Here is a 17129-nt window from a genome sequence, read left to right as displayed (position 1 = left end):
CCAGGTAAAGTCAGCGTCCCCCGCTCTCTTCTTTCTCCCTTTTCATCTCTTCCCTCTGTATTTCTGTATCTGTGCCGGCTCCGTGCCTGTCTGCGTCACCTCGATAAGATGCCGGATTAACTCTTGCGGCCTCTGCTTGGGGTCACGTGACGTGCCTTTTCGTGGTTGTTGGGTAGGGAGCGTGTCTGTTTGAGCTGAGACTGTCAGTCAGTCCCTTTCCCTCATGCGTGCAGCGTTATTTATCGGGTCAGTGGGACGCAGAGTCAGGAGAGTGGCGATTAGCTTCTGTCACGTTCCGTCATGTGCGCTGATCATGAATCACGGCTCATTCCAGACGCAGGTAGGGTGACATTGCCCTTTATACGGGAGAACGAGCTTCACAGGCCACAGTGAGGGAGAAGGGGCCCAATCAGCTCAAAATGATGACCGTCCCACCTCCATTCCTGTAGTGCTTAATGGGTCATAGTTTAGACCAGGCTCGTTGCTGGGCATCACTCAGGTCTTATGGCAGCTTCGTAACATGGAAGGATGAAACCAGTCTGCGTGTTTGTCCGGCTAACTTCCTGGCAGAGGGAATTCTGGGAGAGAAGAGCAGTTTGTAAGCAGAAGTGAGGGGTCTGAGGCAGTGTTGGGGTTCATTAACTGTTACGTATTTATAAAATGTGATTGCCCCGTATGATCACCGTTTCTGCCCCCTTGTGCCAAATGCATGCGTGTACCACTGACATCCTGTCAGTCAGTAAAGCAGCAAAACAGGATGTCCATCTCTATATCGAAGTGAAAAATTAGGAAAGATGTAACAATAACACCTTTCTTAATTAATGGGTAGTTGACTTTATTCTGTTGAACAGAACTGTCTCTTGTTTTAGGATGCTTAAACCTCAAAACACATACATATCTGTATCCCTGGACTGGAGCTAAACGGGGCTGGAGGGCTTAGCTAAATATTATATTATATCATATCATATCATATCATATCATATCATATTATATTATATTATATTATATTATATACATTGTGCTCTATAATGTTTGGGATTAAGACATTTTTTTTTCTTGATTTGGCTCTGTAGACATTTTGGTTTCTGCATAAAGAAATTACAGCACTTTTTATGCATAGCCATAAAATAATAATTAGTCTAATAATTAGGGTGAACCAAGTACTTTCTCTTGGGTAATCAATTATGAAAATAATTAAAACAAGTTTAGAATTTTGCAGTTGTGTCAGTGACAGAAATGCTGAAGAATAATGTGCCTCTCTTTCATTGCATTACAGGTATTTAGCAGATGCTCTTATACAGAGCGTCTTATGCAACTTTTACACGGCATCCATTTACATTGCATTCATTTGTACAGCTGGATATATACTGAAGCAATATAGGTTAAGTAACTTGCTCAAGGGTACAACGGCAGTGTCCTACCTGGGAACTGAACCTGCAACCTTTAGGTTACAAGTCCAGCTCCTTACCCATTACGCTACACTGCCGCCCTTTCATCACGGCTGTGCGATAATGGCTGGCCCTGCCTTGCAGCTGGATGTACTGGACGGACTGGGAGGAGGACGAGGTGAATGACAGCATCGGGAGGATCGAGAAGGCCTGGATGGATGGGTCCAACCGCCAGACCTTCGTCACCTCCAACATGCTTTGGCCCAACGGGCTCACCCTGGACCACGGGACCAGCACCATGTACTGGTGCGATGCCTACTACGATCACATCGAGAAGATCTTCCTCAACGGCACCAGCAGAACGGTGACTCACTGAGGCGTGCTTCCGTTAGACAAAAGGGATTCAGTACAGTTGAGATTAATTCCATTGAGCCTGTCTTCCATTACTCGCTGTCATTTGTCCTCAACATACCAATCAGAAAAAAATAAGAGCAAGTGTTTCTTTTTCCTTCATGAAAAAGGTTAGGGAGTTGATTGTTGAGCTCACTGATTGTGAAGAACAAAATTGTATATATTTTTTTCAATAATTGCACTGAATTTAATCAGCATTCGTCTTAAAATTTGATTACAATTAGAAGTTTTTTTTTTTCACAAACACATTTTAGAAGTTAAGCAATCATCACTAAAACTAACTCCCAACTGAGTTTGTGAAGAAAAATGGCAATTCTTGTATTTACATGCCAATGTTAAGGACAAATATGACTGAACAGAGGTCATTGTGTTTAACAAGTGAAGGAAAATGTGGACTGAATTCCAGCCCCATTATTCCCTAATTAATAAAGAAAAACAGACTTACTGTGTATATGAGTCTTAAATGCCACCTTAAACTTATGGACATGTGACACGGTGGTGCAGTGAGTAGCACTGCTGCCTCATGTTTGGATGTTTGCATGTTCTCTCCGTGTCACATGGGTTTCCTCCAAGTACTCCAGTTTCCTCCCACAGTCAAAAGACATGCAGTAGGCTAATTGAAAAGTCCAAACTGCTTGTTGGTATGAGTGTGTGAGTGAATGGTGTGTGGGACGTGCAATGGAGCAGCGACCTATGCTCCTACCCAGGTGGACACATAGAGTTTTGTCAGACATTGTGCAGACAGAATAGACTAGAATTGAATTGAATAGAAAAAAATGTATTAATAGAAAACTTTATTATCCATTCCTGGAAATTTGTCTTTGGCTTTGCCCTGGCTGCATTAACTACAATATTTACCAAATTGCAGAGCGTTTGTTTGAATACCCTTTCTCAAGCTGCCAGATGTTTGTTTTGCTTGAGACCTCATTGTTCTTAATTTATTTGTTTTATCCTTTTTAGGTGGTCTATAACGGCAAGGAACTGAACCACCCCTTTGGCATTTCGCACTACCGTAACAACATCTACTGGACAGATTACATGAACGCCTCCATCTTCCAGCTGGACCTGTCATCGGGCGACGTCACACTGCTGAGGAGGGAGAGGCCGCCTCTCTTTGGGCTGCGGGTCTACGACGCTCAGAGCCAGCAAGGTACAGCGGTGTTACACAACAAAATACAACACTACGCAACACGGCACGACGATGTAACATGACACAGCATAACGTTTCATAACATAACATAACACAACACAATGCAGTGCAGCATAACATTACACAACACAACACGACATGACATGACATAGGGTAACACTACACAACACAACACAGCACGGTACGGCAGGGCAAGACACAACAAAACACAACACAATAAAACACAATGACGAGAACAGGCCATTCAGCCCAGCAATGCTCTCCATTTTCCTGACTAAATTGTACCTAGTGCTCTGATTACGTACAGACTAGATAGTATCTAACACCAGATCAAGCCTGGTCTTGAAAATACCCAGAGTTTCTGCCTCTACTACGTGAGCTGAAAGGCTATTCTACACAGTCACAACTCTGCATGAAAAAAGTCTTCCTGTGTGCGGAATGAAAAAATGTGGAATGTACCTTTTTTCTAATTTCCATTTACTTTCCCTTATTCTACTGACAGAACTAACAGTAAGACGCTGTATGCCATGTTTAGGGGTGTTACTTTAGCTTTCTGTGTGTGTGTGCTGTGTGCCCAAACATAACCCAGAGAAGGGCAGTCTGAACAGCAGTGTGTGTGCATCCTGTGTGTGATATGAGACACTCAGAGGACACGTGCAGGTGAAACACCAGCACTGTGAGCAATAGTGTCAAATAAAACTACACACACGGTGGCAAAAAATGTCTTCCAGCCCTTGCACGGGTCTCCCATTTTATCACTTCAGAAGATGAAACTCTTGTACTTTTCAACAGGAATGAATAGTAAAACAATACACAGCATTCAGTCCCTTTGCGAACATAAATGAATATTTCAGGTGTAATTTCATCCCAGTTAAAAGCAGTTACAGTAGGGCAGCAGTGCATTATAATGTTTGGGGAGCTAGGCTTGTAACAAAAAGGTTGTTCATTAGAATACCAGGTAAGGCATTGTGCCCTTGAACAAGGTACTCTCTAAAGTCTAAAATTGCTTCATTAAATACCCAGAGGATGAATTTCAAGTATATATTCAACAGTGAAGACCGATTTTTGCTTTTCTACGACAGGACAGTTGCCACATCAACTCAATGATAATGTTGTACAGAGGTATAGATCAGGAGTGCATTATTTTTAAATCACTGAATATCCCTTTGATCATGGTCAAGTCAAAGTGGGTGGATGATTGATGCCTGGATCAGGCTGTTCCTCAGTCCTGAGCAGATGGGATAGATCAGCCACGGAGAGATCAACAGCGACACTTAAGGAACTGCAATGGCGTCAACAGAGAATAATGCTTATAGGCCAACTACATTTATTTTAGTCATCTCTCTACAAGCGGTCAATAAAGCCTTAACATCAGTCCGTTATCATACTGCCCCTCCCCAGTAATCTACGTAATTAGGCACCAACGATGACTGACAGGGGTGTTCCCACACTGTTGCATGCTGCTGTTGGTGCTCAGAACCACAGATATGAACCACTATTTTTGGTGTCGGATGGTAATGTTTTTTTTTTTCTCCCCTTAAGCAATGGTGAATTTGAATGAGTGGTTGTGATGATGTGGCCTCACGCCAGCCTCACCGCCTCACTTTCATTTTTACACTCACCATTTCTCTGCTCTTTTAGTCACCTAAGGACTTCATGTTATTTCTATTTCAACTGCTCACTTTATCAGTAAACACAAACACACGTAGTTGTTCATTTACTTATACATCGTTTATTAAGTGCACCATCCATTGTTCAGCTGATTTGTTCTTTCTGTTAGCCATTTTCTCTTTTTTACCGTTTGAAAACGGTTTGAACCGTGTGTGCTATGCTGGAGGCGCCGCCATCAAATGCTCTTATTATTTCCTGGATGCAACAGTTGCTTATGTCTGAACAATCTTTCAATTTCAAATTCCATGGGTTATTTCTTAAGTGCACCTCAGAATGGTGAAACATTATTTACTTTATAATAATTTTCATCGTAAGTTTAATAAATTCATTATTAAACTTATATTCTGTATTGTGTGGTGATGTTTGGACTCATTCCCGAACAGATACTATCCATACCTTAAATCAGCTCCCCTGTCAGTTATTTGGTACAGTCTCTTGGAGGGAAATTCTAATTGAACTCCCTATTTAAGCAGTGGGTTTTGGGACTGCAGGGGACTGGTTAAAGTAGAGGTACCGTATGTGATGCTTAGTGAGCTGTTGAAGCGAACGTCTATTGTACTGTCTAGTTAAGACTGGCTGTTAGCCTATACATTTCTTAAGGGTTTTTATTTATTTATTTATTTATTTATTTATTGTCTTCTAGTCTTTTGTTGTTTATTCTTACATTTCTGAGCACCTGGCACTTTTTGCACTGGATTTTGTTGTCCTGCGTGCTTCCCTACCACCCCCCTTGACCAACTACATCATTCTTTACAGTGGTAATGTATGGCATCAAAGTAAACGGTGTCAGCGAGAATAACTTTTGAATTGGATGAATTGGATTGATTTTCCTTGCTGAACAAATAAATTGTTAAAAATATAATTGTCTTACGTGAGTCAGCAGTCTGTGGGTGCAGCTTTTTCCAAGTTGACTGTTTGCATAAAAAAAATGATTGCGTCTAGTCTGTCCTCTGCTCTGATGTCACGGTTTTGCTGGTCCACCAACCAAACCATCACCAGACCAGCACTAACCACCGTGAACCAGCTTTGACCAGCATGGAATTCATCCTGGTCTCAGCTGTTTTTTATTTGTTTTTTTTTTAAGCAGGGTTGTGTTGTAGAAGGGACATTTTTAAACATGCCAACACATTACAATGAACTTCACAACAATGGTGAAACGCAATTAATTACCATGCTAGCTTGTCAGACCAGAAATATTGTGTGGCACCAAGAGGTGACAAATGATGATGATGTAACCAAACAAGCACGATGATGATATAACACAAAAGCTGCAAGTCACTGGATTTTAAGTCCGTAGTTCTGTTACATAACGCAGCGACCACCACTTTTCTGCAAGCTACCATGTGACTGCAGCGGAGCTGATTGGTCATCAGAGTGCCATAGCACCACCAGAAAATCTGCTGGTGAACTTTGAATGCCTCCTCTCCATTCCCATGGGTTATGGTGAAAACGCCACTGTGCTGTTCACGCAAGTGCGGTGCAGTACAGTGATGATCCCAGCCATCGGCGAAACACCTCGGAAACATATACTGCATACTACCAGAACAGAGACGCAGATCACGTCATTTTTTTTGCAGATTTCCACTTCCTGTCTGCGTTTCCTGGTCCCCCCAGACCGCAGGTCACGCTCCAGGTCGCTTGGAGACGATCGCTGCGGGAATGGGCGTGGCCTTTTCATTGAATTCATCATCAGTGTGCCTTTTTATTTTTATTTTTTTCTAATTTACGATTTTGAGTAGCCTACAGCAATTCCCTGGACTCCTAAAATCCATATTTCATCTATGACGACATTCTAAAATTAATTACAGCGTGTGCTCGTTAAAGCTTTATATTCCTGCGAGTAACATATGTTCAATTCATTTTATGAAAACAGCGGGGGCTGTAAAGTAGGAGGTGGGTAAACCAATTCATCGGCTAGAAGTACACTTGCCCTCTAATGAAACGATTCTGGTTTCAAGCCAAATTTCAGGACATACCCTTTCTGTTTTTCTCAGTTTCTCCAGGATAACATTTAAGAACATTGCTGGATCTTTATGACCACAAGCCTAATTTCCTTCCCCAGCTAAATGGAAATATTGATTTATTTGAATAATGTTTTTTTCATTTTATTTTTTATCCTGGCCACTGTGCTCTTGTTGCGATTCCTATGAGCTGCAAATTAGTGTAGAATTTTGCTTTGCTTCATTTGGAGTGTAGATGTTTTTAGACATCACATCCATTCTTTTAAATGAATTAGAGGGCTGCCTGTCATGGGATTATACTGGAGTAAATCTCCATACAAAAATGCATTTCATCCTTCCTGTGGGAAAGTATATAGAAGGGTAGGCAAGCAATACTGAAAAAGCCAGGAGGATTTTGATCTGAATTCGCAGCCTGTCATGATAACTTAAGCTAGCAATTTCTCCAAAGCTCATGTCACACAAAAAATATTAATTGGATCTCTCTCCTTTGGGTATTGCTGATTGGCTCCCAGGAAACAGACGGCTTTATCTCATTGGCTCAGGAAGTGCACATTGAGTTTTCAGGGGACTGAATTCTTGCATTTGTTCCGTGCTTCCGCTGTAAAGATAGTTTTGCCATGTTTCTCTTTCATCTCTCAGTTTGCTTAACATCTGACCACAAGGATAATGATTCATCAGAAAGGATAAAAATGATAAAAATATATACTTTCAGAAAAGACCGCTGGCACTTTCAAAGCAATGTCCTCCATAATCCGTTTCATGCATGCGTCTATTTGTGAGATGAATTGAGAAGCTTCAGTGTCATTCTCACAGGACAGGAAATTGGCTATGGACACTGTTCTGCTTTCTCAATGGTTGTTCGATTTTCTTCTTGAGATCAAATAGTCCTCTGAAGGGAGATATCCTCCTGAGACCTTGCAAAAAAAAAGGAAAAAATAATATTTTAATTTTTTTTACATAATACAAGCACCTTGGATGACCTGTTGCAAAGATTTCCTAAAAAAAATTCTATTTTATTTTGAAAGTCCCTGGTAGTGTAGGATGCAGCATAGTAGTTCTTGAAATTAAAACCAGATACACGTGTCCCCTACAGGGGACAAATTTTAATTTCTGGTGCTTAGGGGAATATGACAAATCTTGTACTGTGACGAGGGTCCAGCGGAGCGCCTGAATGGGATGTGTTGTTGTGCTTGTCGTCCAGGGGATAACGCGTGCCGTATTAACTACGGGGGCTGCAGCACCCTCTGCTTGGCCGTCCCGTCCGGACGGGTGTGCGCGTGCGCCGATAACCAGCGCCTCAGGAGCAACAACGTCTCCTGCTCAGGTACGCCCTGCTCGGTTCACCTTTCCCAAAACCCGAAACAAGGCCCAGATTCGTCCCAGCCGACAGAAATCTGTACCCGGACAACCGAAATAAAAACATCAGAGAAAACAGATAGGGCAGGATGCTGTGGATCATGATGTACAGTATGCGTATGAACATTATAGCGCATAGTGCAGCTGCGGTAAAGTTAGCGGGAAGTCTGCGGCGCGCGGCCACGGGTCATGCCGAGAACACAAGAGTGACCGCGGCCACGCCTTCCTTTCCGCAGTCAGCGCGACGGAGGCGGAGCCCCAGGGGTGCAAGGGCGGCGAGTTTCGGTGCCGGAACCAGCACTGCATCCAGCTGGCCTGGAGGTGCGACGGCGACGATGACTGCTTGGACGGGAGCGACGAAGACCCCCAGATCTGCCGTACGGATCCGCCTTCGGTGTCAGAATACTGAAACACTCTGCCCGCTGCATGCCGTTAGAGTTTATGCTGATTAACCCTTCTGTAGACTTACTATATGGGAAGATTTATTGATGATGCGGGATAACTTCACCTTTACTGAAAGGACCTGATGACATAATCTCAGCCTTTTATTAAAACCAACCACACAGTTTTTTTAGAAAGAGGTTATTTGAAAAAGAAATACTGTATAGTCCATTCTGCACAATATAAGGCACAACTCGAAGTCGACATCCGGTTTCATCCATATTTCTGTAGAGTAGGCTATATTGTCTTACACTTGGTGTGATTCAATGTGTATGGGTGAGAGAGGGCATGGATGATAGCCTGGTGTCGCTGAGGACATCAGGGCTATAGTAGCAGGGAAAATTATGACCGAAATAACAAAAATAGCAAACAACCTTCTTGAAAAAGTATGCTTCAACAAAAGCTAGCTGTTATTGTAATTCACATCTTGCCACTTGTTCTGTTAAAATGTAACAACAACAGTAGCAGCTGCCACAGCAAAAACAACAACAACCACAGCAATGTTATCATTTTTCAGTAACCAAAAAATTTTATTTTTTATTTTTAATGGTGATTATTTCTTATAAGTTAAGTCAAGCTTTGAAAAGGGAAGAGTGCTTTACAACTATGGTTTAAAAAAATCTCCAAGGATTAATCCAGTAATGCGCAAGCTATAGCCTGGAGCAAAGTGAGAAAGTTACACAGACCTGAATGCTGGCCTGGTCCATTGCAGATAACCGCAGTTGCCCGGGTAACCAGTTCAAATGCCAGAACAACCGCTGCATTCCTAAGAGATGGCTGTGTGATGGTACCAACGACTGCGGGAACAACGAGGACGAGTCCAACTCCACCTGTTCAGGTACGTCCTGCTTTGCAGCCTCTACAGGTGTGCCATATCAAGTGTTCACCCATACATATCCCACAATCCTTTCCCCACTGTGAAAAAGTTAAAGCCCACTTCTCCGGGTGTTTCCGTTCAGGGATAAGGGATGTAACTCTGGTCTGAGATCTTTTAAGTATTCCAAAATAAGCCTCTCTTTAATAAAAAAAAAAAAAAGTGTTTCTGTGTCATCACGACTGAAATATCTGGCATCTACATCTGTTTTGGGATTTCACTGGGTGACTCCAGGGCAAAAGAAGAACAGACACGAATATTCCATTTTCAGGAACATATTCCTGCCCAAACCTGCGTAACCTCAAATCAGATCAAATCCAATCTATTTGTTACAGTGCATTTTACAGAAATGTGGCACAATGCGCTTTACAGTGGATCCTGGCCTAAACCCCATGCAAGAGCAAGCCTGGTGTGATGGTGGCAAGGGAATCACTCTGTAGGTGGGACAGATAGGAAGAAACCTTGGAAACAGATTCAACAACGTGTTTCCCAAAGGTTACTGAGGGTTGGGGCTTTGTTAGGGACTCATGCTTGTTTTCAAGTAAAATGTTTGTTAGGTTTGAGTTTGAGCCCATGCAAACTCCATCCAGTGCCTGCTCGGGCCAGTGTGGTCAAACTCGGTGCTGTCGCATATTCAATTTAACCTCTGTAGTCTCCAGGTAGAAAAAGCTCTTTCTGTATTGCATTCGGGCGGCAAAGTGGTGCAGTGGGTAGCACTGTCGACTCACAGCAAGAAGGGCATGGGTTCAAATTTCGGCTTGGGGCCTTTCTGTGTGGAGTTTGCGTGTTCTCCCCGTGTCTGCGTGAGTTTCCTTTGGGTACTCCGGTTTCCTCCCACAGTCCAAAGACATGCAGGTAGGGTAACTGGAGACTCTATATTGCCCATAGGTATGAGTGTGTGAGTGAATGGTGTGTGTGCCCTGCGATAGATTGGCGGCCTGTCCAGGGTGTAATCCTGCCCCTTGCCAATGCACACTGGGATAGGCTCCAGCACCCCCCGTGACCCTGCTCAGGATAAGCCTAGTATAGATAATGGATGGATGTATTGCATCCTCGTGTCCTTTATCCACATGTAGGCCATAATGTAAATTGTCAGGCAATTGCATGCAATTGAGGCCAAGTTTTAATATATAGAAAATGAAGCTTGTTGCAGTCGAGAGCACTTCAGGCAAAAGAGAATCAACAGAAAGCCTAGAGCTTCAGCCTGGCTTCGCAACTTCAAATAATCATTTAATGTATTTAAGTACTGATATTCATTTTATTGCTGATAAGGACTGCAATGCTTATTAAATGCTAAGATTAGGACGATTTAAGTGATTTATGTAATTTATTTATAAGAAAAAGAGTTATAAAAAGCAGAGCTTTATTAACAAAATCATTTTCCATACATATTGCACGCCTTTGGTCACTGTCATGTAAATGAATATAGGAAAGTAGTAATGTTTAGTTCTTTGTCACATACCCACGCAGTCACGCATGCAATGACTGTTTGAAGTCTGTAACCCATAGACTAGCTGCTGGGTATCTTCACTGGTGATGCTCTGCCAGGCCCGTATTTCTGACATCTTCAGCTCCTGCTTGTTTCAGGGGCCAGTTGCCTAAAGTTCTTTGGATTTGGATTGGGTGACGGTTTTTGGCTTTGAAAAGCTTAGTTGCTTTAGTTGTATGATTGGGCCCATAGTCATGCTGCATGATGAAGCACTGTCCAATGAGTTTGGAGCCATTTGTTTGAACTTGAGTGGATAAGATGTTTCTGTACAATTCAAATTTAATTTTGCTGCTGCTATCACCAGTTACATTATAAATGAAGACGCCCCACCACCATGTTTCACAAATGAGATGGTATGCTTTGGATATTGGGCATTTCTTTTTGGCCTCCACACTTAGCTCTTGCCATCAAGCTCGTACAAGTGAATCTTAGTGAATCTGATCTGTCCACAAGACCTTTTTCCAGAACTTTACAGGCTTTTTTAGGTACTGTCTAGCAAACTGGCCAGCCAATTTTTAAAGCTAAATAGAGGTTTTTACATTACATTACATTACATTTATTTGGCAGACGCTTTTATCCAAAGCGACGTACAAAAAGTGCATTTCATGGTCATAGACAACTGCTAAACACAGGTTCAGTAAGGTACAATACTTATTTTGTACAGCTATTTCTAGCCAAGAACACAGTTTAGTTCACACAGTGAACACTATTCAGACCTAACCTAGGTTTTTTAGGATTAGAATATTAGGATATTAGGATACATTAGGATATTTTTATTTTGCAGTGTAGCCTCTGTTTGTGTAGTTCTGTTTGTGAAGACCTCTGTGCACAGTGGTCACTGTCACATCCACACCTGTCCCCTGAAGAGTGTTTCTTATCTGTCAGATAGGTGTTTGGTGGAATTTCTTCATCATGGTGAGAATTATTTGGTCATGAACTGTAGAGTTTTTAAAAGACAACGAAAGGCAATCAAAAGCCAAGAACCAAGATACTGAAGACTCTGCACTTAGGAAGCAATTGAACTCACCTGACTAATTAGAAACACCTGTAATTTGCCCCAAACATTATGGCGCCTTGAATATATACATATACATACTGTGTGTGTATATACTGTATATATGTATATATATATATATATATATAGTGGTTCCAAGAAGCTGTCCACCAGGGCCCCACAGACAGGTATGTCCACAGCTGTAGTGCATTGTAATCACTAGTTGTGGCCCATTAACTGTTGGTTCACACGTCTAAAAGGGGGAGCTTTGGGGAGCTATGAGAGGAACGAGCGCTGTGTGGGGTGCAAGTTTATGTTTATGGTTTTTTTAATTCATTTTTTCTTTGTAGAGTTTGGTTGCCAGATTGGCCTTTTTGTGTTAAAGTTTCCTATCGTTCTGAGGTTTTCACCAATGAAAGGCAGTGAGCCAAACACTTCTTTTGTTTTTTTCCCATCTGTTCACCACGTGAGCAGTGGCCACCCCCAGTCCTGCCTCACTGAATATATATGTGTGTGTGTGTGAGAGAGAGAGGGACATATATTATTTTAGGCGTCACAGAGAAATAATTGGTGCCAGCTTTTCTAAATCAGAGGTTGTAGGTTTCAGTCCCAGGTGAGGCACAGCTATTGTATCCCTGAGAAAGGTGCTTGACCTGAATTTCTTCAGTGCGTGTCCAACTGTGTGAGAAAGTAAGAAGGTAAACTGTGTAAATCACTCTGGAAAAGAGCATCTGCTCAGTGCCTGGGATATACATTCCAACTCTTTTGGAAGCTGAACAGATGCCAAAGGGAAGCCAATCGGCTTGCTCCATAAGTTATGATGAAATCAGTGAGCCCAGCTGTGCTGTCATGCAGCGGCAGTAAAAGCAGATGTTAGTTGTCAGATGGAAAAAAGTGAACTGGAGACGTATGAAGGTAGCAGTCTCCGTGATTCTTGCTAGGTAAATAACGGGTTTCTGTAATTATTTCACAAATGTGTGATTCCAGTGACGTGTTTGGGTTTAATCTCAGTGGTTCTGTTTCAGCTGAGTCCTGCCAGCCCAGCCAATTCCCCTGGGGGTCTAATCTGTGGTTCTGTTTCAGCTCAGACCTGCCAGCCCGGCCAGTTCTCCTGCCAGAACGGCCGCTGCATCCCCGAAGCCTGGCGCTGTGACCGGGAGGATGACTGCAGAGACCAATCAGATGAAACCTCTTTTTGTTGTGAGTCACTGAACTTCCTCTTTCCTCTTAACTGCACTATTGTTCCTAATCACCCTGAAATGTATATAATGTACACACATATACCTACAGACATGCATGCACACACACACACACACACATACTTGCACACTTCCCTCATAAACACACAGACACACTTCCACACCTCCCTCACATAAATGTGTACACACACACACACACGCACACTCATATACAAACACACGCACACTCATACACACACACACTTTCACACCACCTTCGAGGACACACAAACGCACGCACACTCCCAGACCCACAAACTTGCTTGCAGGATGATGAAAGTGAATCATCTGATCAAAAAGCTGCTTCACCATGAAAGGTGGACTGTATGGGTTTTGATAAGTAGGAACAGGAAGATTATAGTACAGAATTAGCTACAGTCACAGATAGGCCACTGAACAGTTTCAGACTGCGGGCCTCCAGTCTTTGATACTGAAAATGTACTGTATAGCTCCGCAGAGGAAACGTCATTAGCTTCGCTCTTCGGGAATGAAGCAGGCACGCACACTTGGTCACGCATCGTGGCATCGATACTGAGTGGACTTCAAATGCGTGCTCACTTCTGTTCGGTGTTAAGCATGAACGACCCTGGGCGGCTCTTTACGTGCGCTATATTTAGCCCCTGGCTGCCAGAAGAGCACCCTTACGCCTCTTGGGAGATCGGTATGTCCTTTCAGGAAAGCTCCACTGCACACCGCTGCTTCTGAATGAGTGCAATATGAGGCTGTTCACTTTTCTGGGGGACTTTGAACACATAAAGATAAAACAGAGCCGCTAGTTTGGAGACTAGCTGCATACTCTGTAGCAGATAATGGATTAACATACAGCGTGCCAAGTCGGAAGAAATAGGCTTTAGCCCACCCCGAGTTCTTACTCTCGTAAAAGGGCAATAACTCGGTGTGCTTTCATTACATCTGTCCCGCTGACTTCATTAAGCAATTTTCATCCTTTATAATTGTTTTCAGACTAAGATGAAAACTGAATGTGAGGCATCATTAATATAATATAATAATATAATATTCTGAAATCAGTGTAAGCTGTAACATTTTCATCACATAGTTCAATGAATTAATTCCGTAAATAGCTCAACTGCACTGTAGCTGTGAATACTCCCATTGGGTTCTGAGTCAAAGCTGAGTAGAAATGTTAGGTGACACGCGCGTTGCTTCCTATCCATTTGAGCCTGATTAGTATTCTTCAGTGCTCCGGCATGGCTTGGGTTCATTCCAGTCGCTTATTTTATCCGTCCTCGTCTCCTTTGTCCTCGCGCAACCCAGCAACAAGGAGGGTCCCAGAGGGGACTTCGGCGAGGAAACACGAGCGTAGCCTTTGAGGAAGTCTTTTTTTTCTGAACATGTGATGTATAAACGATCCACCCATGGATCCACATCTACACATCGGGCATGTCTTTAATGGGCTTCAGACAGACTGATGCATTCCTTCTGCCTCCATTCCTCCATCCTCGTATCTCATCCTTGCACCTCTTCCTCGCGTCCTCTGTTGGGTGGAGCTAAGGAGCGAGGAAAGGACACAAGGATGATATGCAAGGAGTGAAAATAAGCAATCGAAGGGGAACCCCTTGTGTGGGTGATGGGATGAATGAATGATGATTGTTCAGTGTTAGCTGAGCACGTCATGCTGACCTTGACTTTTGGTGGCTGTGTGTATCTCTGTGATCACAGAGCAGGTTCATAAAACAGAGAGTTCATAAAACTGGGGTGAGACTGGACCAAAAACACTGGTGCTCGGGGGCCAAGAAAAAAAAGAACACAAACTTGAGTGGGGCAGTATTTGTGACAGTTAATAAAGCATATACAACTCCATGCCTAGCTGGCAATTGAATGTTTAATTATTTTGCATTTTACAATTTTCTCAATGGCTAAGGCACATTTTCCCAAAACCAAAAACACACTTATCTGTACCAAGCTCAAACCAATGACAAAATCAAACGCACTGTACTCAAAATCATGTTATCTTCCATCTATATTAAAATTTTCCTTCAGAAGGCACAAAGAAGCCATCATGTGCACAGACACTACTGAATACCCTTTACGCACTGGTGAGATCTATTCAAAACACTACTATAAAAACCTGCTACTGCAAACAAACAAGGACCATGTGCTTTTTCAGAACAACCTTTATATATTTTCAAATTTGCATCATCATGCTACTTGTAAGATTCATACATTCATACATTACATAAGTGTGTAGGTAAAACACAGTATCAAATATCAAGTACAATACAGTAAACTAGTTGGGTGAAATGTAGTGGGTAAATGTAAAAAAAAAAGAAGAGTACAGTAAAAATCCCAAATATTCATCTGAGTAAAATGAGGAATAAAAAACAGTGCATAAAGAAAGAAAAAGTGTCTCTTGGCTGGGGCAGGTCAGAGGATTACAGGCACGTCACAGGCAGTGTTAGCCCTGGCCAGGCAGCGGGGGAAGTACCCCATGGTAGGCCCTGGCCAGGCAGCGGGGGAAGTACCCCATGGTAGGCCTCACCCACCCCTGGCAAGACTGTCAGGTAACGTCCCCATGACCCTCATCTATCGGCTGGTGAAGATTTTCCCGCTCACAGGGATGTCCGCCATACCTTCCACCACGCTGAGGAACTGCTCGACGGGCTTTGAGCAGCAGATGTTCTGTGTTGTATGGGCCCAGGGTGGCCCAGGGTGGCATGGTGGTGGAGGACCCCAGGGTGGCACACAGTTTGGCATCCATGCTGGTCAGAGACATCCACAATGGCCCGGTGGCCAATAATGTTCCGCCCTCTTCTCCTCCGTTTGGTGAGGTTAAATCCTGCCTCATCGAAGGAGATCCATTCGAGGGGTGTCTCTGGCATCAAGCTCAAATATTCTCTGCAGAAAAATATGTGATTCCATATATTACCGTTGAGACCGTAAATCACTAAAACACATTAGGAAAAGTAGGCCATAATATAGCCTGCGCAATATACCGCTGAATACATTACCCAAAAATACTAGATGAAGAATTACTTGCACGTAATCCAAGCGCTGGTCTTTGACTCGTTCCGAAATCCTCTCAAAAGGCCTATTTTAGTCGTACTCTGTTGCGTCGAAGGATGTGATCAATGGTTGAAATGCTGATTTGTTCAATTCCTGGAAATATACCCTCCTCTTCAATAACATTGCTGGCAAGTTGACACCAGTTTCTTGTTCCTCTGCCTCCATAAATTCACCATCTCTCAGTTCTGCAAAAATAGACGTATTGGTGGGCAAACGTCATCCATTTTTAGAAAATATGCATGCCACTCCCAAGTTCATGTGATACAGTACAGTAATATAATGCTTTTCATCACTCAGCTTGACACAGTATCACAGTAGAGCAAACAGGTAAGAGAGCAGCGTACAGATAGTAGTAAATTATCCGCTTTCTTCTCCAAAGGTCCGGATTATAGATCAACTCTAATCTGGCTCAACTCTTTGTCCATCTTCCCTCGTTGTCATTCTGTGGACAAGGACATGGTCGACTGGAGTGGCACAGATCCCATCAGATACAAATGTTCTCTTTGCCCTTTTTCTTTCTCTTCCTCTCAGTTGTACCCTTCCTCTTACTCCAGCCCCTTCTGCATTGTTTGGATCCGTTGTTCCAAAGCACATGAGCTCATCTGTGGCCATTTTATGCATCCTGAGCTTCTGATTGGTGTTTTAACAGTTTAAGGCTGATGTAACCTCCAGGGGTGGTGAGTGACTCTAGGGGGGGGTCTGGGGCTGGGTGTTCCCCTGTGAGAGAATTTTTCCAAAAAAATCACTCGGAAATGGATAATTCTGATAACTTCACAGAGCAGAAAATTACTTTATTCAGCAATTACATGGCTGTCATGGTGTAAATGACTCTTTCATCACGCAGGATGCAGTTACAGGTGAGTTTATTTCCACCACCAGAACAGGCTTGAACACGGGAAAAAAAATATGTACAGAAAACAATAAATCAAGGAAAAACAGTGTTCAACACACTATAGGAAAAGAAGGAGAAAGCAAAAGCTATGTACGTGAAGGCACGCAAAGAAAAGCAAAGTAATGCTACCTGAAGAAAGCAGTGAACTGAGGGAATGTAAAGTGAGAGCAATCAGTCCTGGAGATGGCAAACAGGTGCAGGTGATAATGAGGAACAGGTGGTGATGGTCTGCAGCAGAGG

The 17129-nt window shown here is 42.9% G+C and overlaps 1 protein-coding gene across 4 annotated transcripts in view; it reads left to right on the top strand.

The window, feature by feature from the left end:
• The window catches only part of LOC118214493 (low-density lipoprotein receptor-related protein 1B-like), a 457936-nt gene that overhangs the window by 211819 nt on the left and 228988 nt on the right, over positions 1 to 17129 (top strand). For all 4 annotated transcript variants that reach the window (XR_004762629.1, XM_035394488.1, XM_035394487.1 and 1 more), the window contains 6 exons: positions 1533 to 1752; positions 2760 to 2949; positions 7783 to 7905; positions 8174 to 8314; positions 9091 to 9216; positions 12819 to 12935. Coding sequence is in view for 3 of the 4 variants with exons in the window: in XM_035394488.1 (XP_035250379.1) it covers positions 1533 to 1752; positions 2760 to 2949; positions 7783 to 7905; positions 8174 to 8314; positions 9091 to 9216; positions 12819 to 12935 (917 nt within the window). In the remaining variant the exon portion in view is untranslated. The remainder of the gene's footprint in view (positions 1 to 1532; positions 1753 to 2759; positions 2950 to 7782; positions 7906 to 8173; positions 8315 to 9090; positions 9217 to 12818; positions 12936 to 17129) is intronic.

The sequence above is a fragment of the Anguilla anguilla genome, chromosome 15 (assembly GCF_013347855.1).
Source record: "Anguilla anguilla isolate fAngAng1 chromosome 15, fAngAng1.pri, whole genome shotgun sequence".
NCBI lineage: Eukaryota > Metazoa > Chordata > Actinopteri > Anguilliformes > Anguillidae > Anguilla > Anguilla anguilla.
The sequence above is the reverse complement of the archived record's forward strand: the minus strand, read 5'-3'. Positions and strand labels throughout refer to the sequence as shown.